At 37.3% G+C, this 9,264-nt stretch overlaps 1 protein-coding gene across 1 annotated transcript in view; it reads left to right on the plus strand.

Annotated features, from left to right (window-relative positions):
• Window positions 1-9,264, plus strand: part of SNX4 (sorting nexin 4) — an 81,467-nt gene that overhangs the window by 23,545 nt on the left and 48,658 nt on the right. Inside the window, 4 exon segments of the mRNA XM_017855356.1 lie at window positions 2,849-2,984; window positions 3,060-3,202; window positions 3,205-3,208; window positions 3,998-4,045. Of these exon segments, the coding sequence (XP_017710845.1) occupies window positions 2,849-2,984; window positions 3,060-3,202; window positions 3,205-3,208; window positions 3,998-4,045 (331 nt within the window).

Genomic DNA, 9,264 nt, shown 5'->3' on the forward strand with positions numbered 1-9,264 from the left:
CGTCGCCCGGCTAGTTTTTTGTATTTTTAAGTAGAGACAGGGTTTCACCGTATTAGCCGGGATGGTCTCGATCTCCTGACCTCGTGATCCGCCCGTCTCGGCCTCCCAAAGTGCTGGGATTACAGGCTTGAGCCACCGCGCCCGGCCTATCTGTCTTTTCTCTTTATGATTTGTGTTTTTTCTGTTTTAAGACATTCTTCCCTACTCCACATCCTATAGACATGGGATTCGAGAAATACTGATTTTGAATAGATTGTTTTATACTATCCCTAAGGTTAACTGACCTTCATCATCAACCACAGTCATCAAATTTCTTAATTTAATTATGTAGCATTGTTTTTGTAATTCAGTGTTTTGCAGACAGTTGTGGACAATATGGATATTATTGACCCTTCATATTAACTAGAAATTCAACTTCTGTCATGTAGCTTACCTACCTACCTTTTGGATACAAGTAGAAAGCCCTTTTAGCAATTGTCTATAGTCCAGTTGTTGAGAGGTTTTTGGTTCTGTTTTTTTGTTTTTTGTTTTTTTTAAAGTTAGCCACCTAAAAAATACTTCAGAAATTAGTGTTAACTCTAGCTTCCAAAGTAAATTCTTAAGTTTAAAATTAAAAGGATGTTTTGGTATATACCTGTTCTATAGTGTTATAGTTTAGTGGGCTAAGATTGAGTAAGACTAAAGTCACTGGTTTTTAATTCCCCAAGACTTTTTTCTATGTGTTCCTTTTCATTGAATATGAACTATTCTAAAATAAATATAAGTCTCTTTTAGAATAGGTAGTAATTCCTTGATGGCTTGGAAGGCAGTATGTTATTCTTCTAATTTGTACAGCGTGGTTAATGATCATATTTTCATTGTGAGGATTAAATATTACAAGAAAACCAATGAGGTGCTATTAAATAGTTGTTGAGCGATTAGATAAATGGGGTAGTTTTGGGGTCTAATGAAAGTGCTTTTAGTCAGTTTAGTCTCTGTGCTTTAGTCTCTGTGCTTTTAGTCAGTTTCTAATGAAACTACTGGACCCTGCCTTTTTGGTTTCTTTCTTTTTTTTTTTTTTTGGTGTTTGTTTTTTGAGATGGAGTTTCGCTCTTGTTGCCCAGGCTGGAGTGCGTTGGCACAATCTCAGCTCAGTGCAACCTCTGCCTCCCAGGTTCAAGCGATTCTCCTGTCTCAGCCTCCTGAGTAGCTGGGATTATGGGCACCTGCCACCACGCCCAGCTAATTTTTTGTATTTTTAGTAGAGATGGGGTTTCACCATGTTGGCCAGGCTGGTCTCGAATTCCTGACCTCAGGTGATCCACCTACCTCGACCTCCCAAAGTGCTGGGATTACAGGCGTGAGCTACCACATCCAGTCGCGTTTTTTTTTTGTTTGTTTGTTTTTTGTTTTTAAACGCTTACACAGACCTTCTATCAGCCCTGTAGGTGTACTGCTTATAGGCTTTATTTATCCACTTATTTACAAGTTACGGGTTTTGTTGGTAGTGATTCTGAATAATTTGAAACTTGAGATTAACCCAAGTATTTTTTCAGCTGAAGTTGGGAATTGTAATTGGGATGGTATCAGTTATAGCTAATGTCTAGGTATACTCTTTAAAATAAATTATGATTTAATACTATATTTTTGCCATGGGAGCCATTTGTGCATTTTGCATTTCATATTTTGGTTCATTTTTATTAGCATGCAATAAACAAATTTAGTAGCAAACTTAAAAAATAATAAAAATGAGCATCTATTGTGCTGAACATGGCATGATGTAAATACTTTCTCTAGACTTTATTCAGAGACTGATTTAACTTCTATGACTTTGTGTCCTAATGTACAAAATACACATTGTGCATTTCGTGGAGGGCAAACAGGTTATTGTCAAGCTAATTAGAAAAATAGCAAGGTCCTGATAATGTTTAGAAGACTGATGCTTTCTAATTGGACTTACTTATAGCTGGCAAGAAATCCTAAGTAGTCAAAATATTTAAAATATCCTTTATATGATTTTACCTTAACTTTCCCCCAAAAGTAAGTTGAACTTTTGTATGTATGAGACATGCCTACCAGCCCTTTATCATTAAAAGTAAGGCTAGAGATGAATTTTTATGACCTCTCTTCGCCACTCTTTCAGAGCTAATTAATATTTTGTTATTGTGGATATTTCTTGGTACTTGGATTAATCTGATTCATTAATAACCTAAATTGAAGTTTTTGTGGTGTCTTGGTCTTTGTTGTGAATGTTATTCTCTCATTGTGGCAGAAGTGAAGTTAAAAATGCTTTTTATTTAATGAAGTACTAGCTAAACTAGATTTTGTCATGTTAAAAAATCAATTATTTATACATTAAGGCTTTTAGAGTGTTCCTAATAAAACTGATTCTCTTATGTTTAAACAGGCTTTCTGTAACAGAAAGAAAGTGGTTAGGAGTAAGGGCTTTGAAATCAGATGGATCTGAGTGCTTTATCCACAGACCTTTGTGATCATAGGCAGAGTATATACTGTGCAGTTGTGTCCTCATCTGTAAAATGAGGATAATAAATCTCTGCCTCACAGGGTTGTCATAAGGATTAAATATGAAAATACATGAGGCCAAGGCAGGAGGATGACGTAAGCCCAGGAGTTTCACACCAGCCTGGGCAACATAGCTGGACCCCATTTCTACAAAAAATTAAAGTATTAGCCAATGTGGTGACATGTGCCTGTGGTCCCAGCTACTCAGGAGGCTGAGGTGGGTGGAGTGCCTGAGCCCAGGAGGTCAAGGTTGCAATGAGCCGTGATTGTACCACTGCACTCCAACTTATATGTATGTATTTTTGTTTTTAAAAAATAACTTCAGTGTCGTTCTGTTCCTTTTCAGGTCAGTTGAACATACCGATGGTCAGAGTGTTCTAACAGACTCACTGTGGCGGCGATATAGTGAATTTGAGTTGTTGAGAAACTACCTTTTAGTTTATTATCCACATATTGTTGTGCCACCTCTGCCAGAAAAACGGGTAAGAAGTGAAATGGCAGTAGTTTAGAAGTCTTCAGCATTGAGACTATTCTTAATGATTGTTTTGTTTACCTAGGCAGAATTTGTTTGGCATAAACTCTCTGCTGACAACATGGATCCAGATTTTGTGGAGAGGCGACGGATTGGTTTAGAAAACTTTCTCTTGAGGATTGCTTCACATCCCATCCTTTGTAGAGACAAAATCTTCTATCTGTTTTAACACAGGTATTTTCTTTTATTTAGTCTTAGTAAAATATTCATTTAATTTGGGTTTCTTAAAAAAAATTGTAGAATACTTATTTTAAGGATCTTTTTGTTAATTTATATGCACTTTATTTTTTTGTTATGAATTTCCAATTAATGGATTATGTTATTCTTTTGGCTAACATTTTCTATTTAAAGATACTGATGATGGTATTTTTGGTATCATTTAAATAATAGTAAAATTTGTCTTCAGTATTTTGAAGCTCAGATCTATGAAATCTTAGGTGCACCATTTGGTTATCTTTTAGAAGTTGGATTGAATTGTTTTGTTTTGTTTTGTTTTGTTTTGTTTTGTTTTGTTTTGTTTTGTTTTGAGATGGAGTCTCGCTGTGTCGCCCAGGCTGGAGTGCAGTGGTGCGATCTTGGCTCACTGCAAACTCCATCTCCCGGGTTCACGCCATTCTCCTGCCTCAGCCTCCGGAGTTGCTGGGACTACAGGCGCCCGCCACCACGCCTGGCTACTTTTTTTGTATTTTTAGTGGAGACAGGGTTTCACTGTGTTAGCCAGGATGGTCTCAATCTCCTGACCTCGTGATCCGTCCATCTCGACCTCCATAAGTGCTGGGATTACAGGCTTGAGCCACCACGCCCGGCCGGATTGAATGTTTAATTTTGAAGTGAAAAGAAATTTTTTTAAACCTCTCTCTCCAATCCCTGCTGAAGTAAGAACAGAATGATAGGAATTTAATTTATTTAATTTGGAATATTTGCTTTGCAGTAATGATTTCTAAAATTAACTTCAATTTTTAGGAAGGTAACTGGAAGGAGACTGTGAATGAAACTGGGTTTCAGCTGAAGGTAAGAATGTTTCTGTGAAATTTGCCACATTCCTTTACAGTTCCCAGCATGGTGCCATGCACTAATTGTGAACTTGGTATTTACTGTGTAAACGAATGTTGGAAATCGTCTTTACAATAAGTGTCATTGGTAAGGTTTTTAAAGAGACACTACAGTTCACTTTCAATTTGTGTAATTTTAGTTACTAATTAGACTGTAATGGGCAAATTTATTCTACAGGGAAGGAACATTGTGAAACAGTGATTTATTTTGTTTTTTTTTAGTTAGTGTTTGTAGTAATGAAGCAGTAATTTAAATACAAGTTGTAGATTTTCCCCAGTGTACTAGTATTATACCTTGCCTCTTTTTTTTTCTTCTGTCCTGTTTCCACTCATATCCCTGCCCTCGACAATTGCTCACTCTATCAGATATGAAAGAGTCCAACCTTAGCAGTCTAAAAGATAAGCCCTCGGTCATGCTTCTTCTGTCTGTTGAGACATGGTGGCCAGTTTTAAATGGGGACAAAGGAGTCATTTTGAAATAGTTCGAAGTTAGTTTTATCTGTTAGTGGTACAGGATTGTTTAGTTTTTGTAACAGCTTTTTAAATTTAGTCATTAGAATTAGTGTTTGGGAATGAGATGGTGATCTGAAAATCAAGGAGCATAGTGGTGGTGAGCTGGACACTCGAATTCCATGCTGCTCTTTATTTATTTCCTAAAATAAATACAACAAAGGTTATTACAAACTTTTAAAAGTTTTCATCTCTGGTGTAAACTGAATAGGTAAGTAGACTAACAATATAAATTGATATATAACATAATATAAATTGTTAAATGACTCACATGAAAATACAGTACCAAAAGTTTAATATAATATGTCTAGACAAGAAGAAAATTTTTTTATGTCCCATACAAAAAGTGTCCCATACAGTAACACTTCCCATGCATTGGCAGATACGTATTTGAAATTTGGCACAAAACAAACTAGAAAGAGGAAATTTTTTTCTGCAAAGAAAATATGATAAACCAGTTCTGTCATAAACTGATTCTAATTTATAAATATTTTGAGGTTTTTATGATTTTGAGACAGAGTCTTGCTCTGTCACCTAGGCTGGAGTGCAGTGGTGTGATCAGAGCTCACTGCAGCCTTGAACTCCTGAACTCAAGCCATCTGCCTGCCTCAGCCTCCCAAGTAGCTGAGACTACAGGTGTGTGCCACCATACCTGGCTAATTTTACATTTTTTCTTTTGTAGAGATGAGGTCTCACTATGTTGCCTAGGCTAGTTTCGAACTCCTGAGCTCAACTGATTCTCTCACCTCAGCCTCCCAAAGTGCTGGTTTTACTGTGCCCAGCTATGAATATTTAGTTGACAGATATACTGAAACAATTAGAATTTTCTTGGCTGTAATTCATCACTTTATAACACTCAGAGGGGATGGTAGAATTTTAGTTTAGGGTTGGATTTGAAATAACGTGAAAGTTTAAAACTGATTTATGTTTAGATAGAGTTTTCTGAAAATAGTTCAAGATATGTTAAAAGCTAACAAGGAAAAGATTAAAATACAATCTTTTAGTGAATTCTCTTTATATAACAAAATTTCAAAATTCAAGTCATTAAGTCTTTACTGTAGTTAATAGTTACAAGTTTTTGTCCTTGAATCCAGTTTTTGGCCATAACTTTAGTGATTCTGAGAAAACTCTTGAGTGTCCCCATCATTATAAAATTGCTGTTTACTAAGTGCCTTGAATCTTATGTGTAGGTGCTACTTAAGTATTTAGATAGAATGTTTCATTGTGGGGGAGCCTTATGTATTATACTTTTAAAAAGTATTTGAAAGGTCATATTAATATACAGAATTAATAATTCAAAACATCAGACTTCTAATGAAGTGAGCCAGAAACAAAATTGATGGAGAGAATTCAGAAACCCATGTGTCTCTCTGTATTCCTTATTTTGTTGTGGATGTATGTCTTGTTTTAAGTCCTTCCTTCTGTCAGGGAAATAGGATCTTTTTGCATAGTCTCATATACATGTGTACATCATACAAATGTCCACAATCATATGTACATAACATACATATGTATGTGTGTGTATATATATATATAGAGAGAGAGAGAGAGAGAGAATGAGTGTGTGACGTTTCACTTATCTGGAGGTCATATATTTGGCAGTTACAGCTAACCTGATGACAGTTGAAAGCTGGGATTTAAGCAAAACTGACTTCTGAGATGTTCAAGGGAATGTAACATGGCTTCCTGCTATACTTTACTACTATATTTTGGTCTTCCCGGAGCAGACCCATTAATTTTATTATAGGTATTCAGACAAACTTGGCTGTTTTTTAGGTTACAACATATTTTAGCAGAAGATTAAAAAGTGAGTGGAGACAGGCACATTGTGACAATAATGACAATTGACAGCTGAGCCTGATAGCGGAAAAGAGGTAGCAGTGGTATGTGAGTCACAAGTCGCAGAATGGGTACATTTGGCATGAGGCAAAATCCCTACCCACCTGTAACCCCTAAGGGTATCATCAATGGATTCAGTATTTGTTGTTTGTAATGGTTAACTGGAGGCCTCAAGAAAAAGTAGAATTTTGCTTGTGTACTCTTAATTCAGTGTGTGGTCAGTGGACTGCATGTAACCCAATTGATGGGATTGTTTGTTCAAAATACTGAATTCGTCCCAGAGGTCCTTAATCCCATTAGCCTAAAATTTGACAACTATTGCTATATGGCGATAAAGAAAACTATTTTTAAGAAGATAATTTTAGAAAGATTTTCAAAAGTGGTAAAAAAGAAGAAAACGTTTTTTAGAATCTAAAGCAGTTTCTTATCTAAGTATTACCATCATCATATATTCTTACTATTTGCTAGGCACTATGCTATAATTATACTATGTTTATTTTGCTGAAGATTGCCTCAGTACCTTTGAGGTGAGTCAATATTCTCATTTATTAGATGAGGAACTCTAGAACGTGACTTAGCCCAGGTCACATAATTACAAGTGGTAGAGGCTGAATCCAAGTCTAGACTAACTCAAAGCCCTCCTTAATTACCATCCCATATTACCTCTCTTATTAATTATGTAATTAGTATCTGCAGAGATTGTTGGTAAAGGAAGTACTGAAAGCTTTATTTCTGTGAAAATGAGGTCATTCTGAATGAGACCAAATATTCATATCTTATAAGAATATTTGACCTTGGCTCTTGGATTGTTATCCTCAAATTGAAATGTTATCTTACTTTAATTTTCCTTTTCTCAGACTTATTTGATCTGTAGTTTTGGCCTAGATTAATATTTTCTTCAAATGTTTGAGAGTGATTTTTACACCCAGCAAGATAATCTAAAATTTAGTTTCTTTTTTTTTTGAGATGGAGTTTCTCTCTGTCGCCCAGGCTGGAGTGCCCAGGCTGGAGTGCAGTGGCGCAATCTCGGCTCCCTGCAAGCTCCACCTCCCTGGTTCAAGCCATTCTCCTGCCTTGGCCTCCAGAGTAGCTGGGACTACAGGCACCCACCACCACGCCTGGCTAATTTTTTTGTATTTTTAGTAGAGACAGGGTTTCATCGTGTTAGCCAGGATGATCTCAATCTCCTGACCTCGTGATCTGCCTGCTTCGGCCTCCCAAAGTGCTGGGATTGTAGGCGTGAGCCACCGCACCCGGCCAAAATTTAGTTTCTTTTTATCTGTGTTCTATTTAACGTAAGCAGGAGCAACCAATTTTTTCATCATTACTGGTTTTTGGCATTTCTTCTTTTTTGGGGGTGGAATAGTTGTATAAATACTCAATCTGGGCTTGGTGGCATGTTCCTATAGTCCTAGCTACTTGAGAAGCTGAGGCAGGAGAATCACTTGAGCCCAGGAGTTTGAGACCAGACTGGGCAACATAGCGAGACTCTGTTTCTATTTAAGAATAAATACCTACACAAAATATAAATACTCATTTTACTTAATTCAGTGAAAGAAGAGCAAAGGGTTTATCCCTAGAGTAATGAACATATAAACTAGTTGATTTAATATAAAAGTAACATTTTAACTCAGTTAACATGGTTAGTCATGAAAGTATTCTTCTAAATACCCAATCCTTAGATGAATTTAGTCTGATTCATAAGAACCCAGGACCCTGCCTCTTCCTTGGAGCAAGAACTACCAGAGCCAAGGTCTGGGCCCTTAGTTAGGATCTCTGTTAATCTCGTTATTGCACAGGAACTCTGAGAGATCCAACGTGGAGATTCCAAATGCTGGTCCCTACAGCGTGAGGTACTCTTCTAAGTGTTGTGGATACAGTAGTGAATGAGCTGGAAATATTCATAAACTCTGTGTTGTTGTGGAGCTTATATTTTAATCGTTGGAGACATTAAGTTAGCATTTAAATAAAAGATAAGATACTTTAAAATAGTGGTAAGTAGTATAAAAGAAATAAAGCATCATCCTTGTTGAGGAATATGACAGCAGGCATTATTTTTAAGGGTTACCCTAAGATGGGTGACCATAAAGTTTATTGTCCAAGTGGGAACCCTTTAGAGAGGAAATGGGGACGTTTAAGATGAGGACAACACGTTGCACTCCAACCTGGGTGACAGAGCAAGACTCTGTCTCAAAAAAAAAGAAAAAAGACTAGGACGACAGTCATAAATCAGGACTGTCCTGGGCAAACCAGGCCACATGGTCAACCTCCTTTAAAAAGCTTACATTTGAGCTGAGACATTAGTGATGATAAGAAACCTGCAGTGGAGTTACCAGAGGCCAAGGAAGAGGAATGCTCCTTGAGAGGGAGGCCCAGGCAGGGTGTGCCTTACTAGGTAATGTGTTGGGGAAGATAAAGCAGGTAAAAGTGTTGCCACAGCAGCCTTTGTACAGTCCACGGGACACCTTCACACTGAGTCCTTTTATGGCTCTTGTATTCTTTTTTTTTTTTTTGAGATGAAGTCTTGCTCTGTCGCCCAGGCTAGAGTGCCATGGTGCGATCTCGGCTCACTGCAAAGTCTGCCTCCCGGGTTCAAGGGATTCTCCTGCCTCAGCCTCCTGAGTAGCTGGGATTATAGGCATGAGCCACCACGCCGGGCTAATTTTTTGTATTTTTAGTAGGGACAGGGTTTTGCCATATTGGCCACGCTGGTTTCAAACTCTTGACCTCGTGATCCGCCTGCCTCAGCCTCCCAAAGTGCTGGGATTACAGGCATGAGCCACTGCGCCTGGCCTATGGCTCTTATATTCTTTTTTTTTTTTTTTTTTT

The sequence above is a fragment of the Rhinopithecus bieti genome, unplaced genomic scaffold (genome assembly GCF_001698545.2).
Source record: "Rhinopithecus bieti isolate Rb0 unplaced genomic scaffold, ASM169854v2 scaffold_39586, whole genome shotgun sequence".
NCBI lineage: Eukaryota > Metazoa > Chordata > Mammalia > Primates > Cercopithecidae > Rhinopithecus > Rhinopithecus bieti.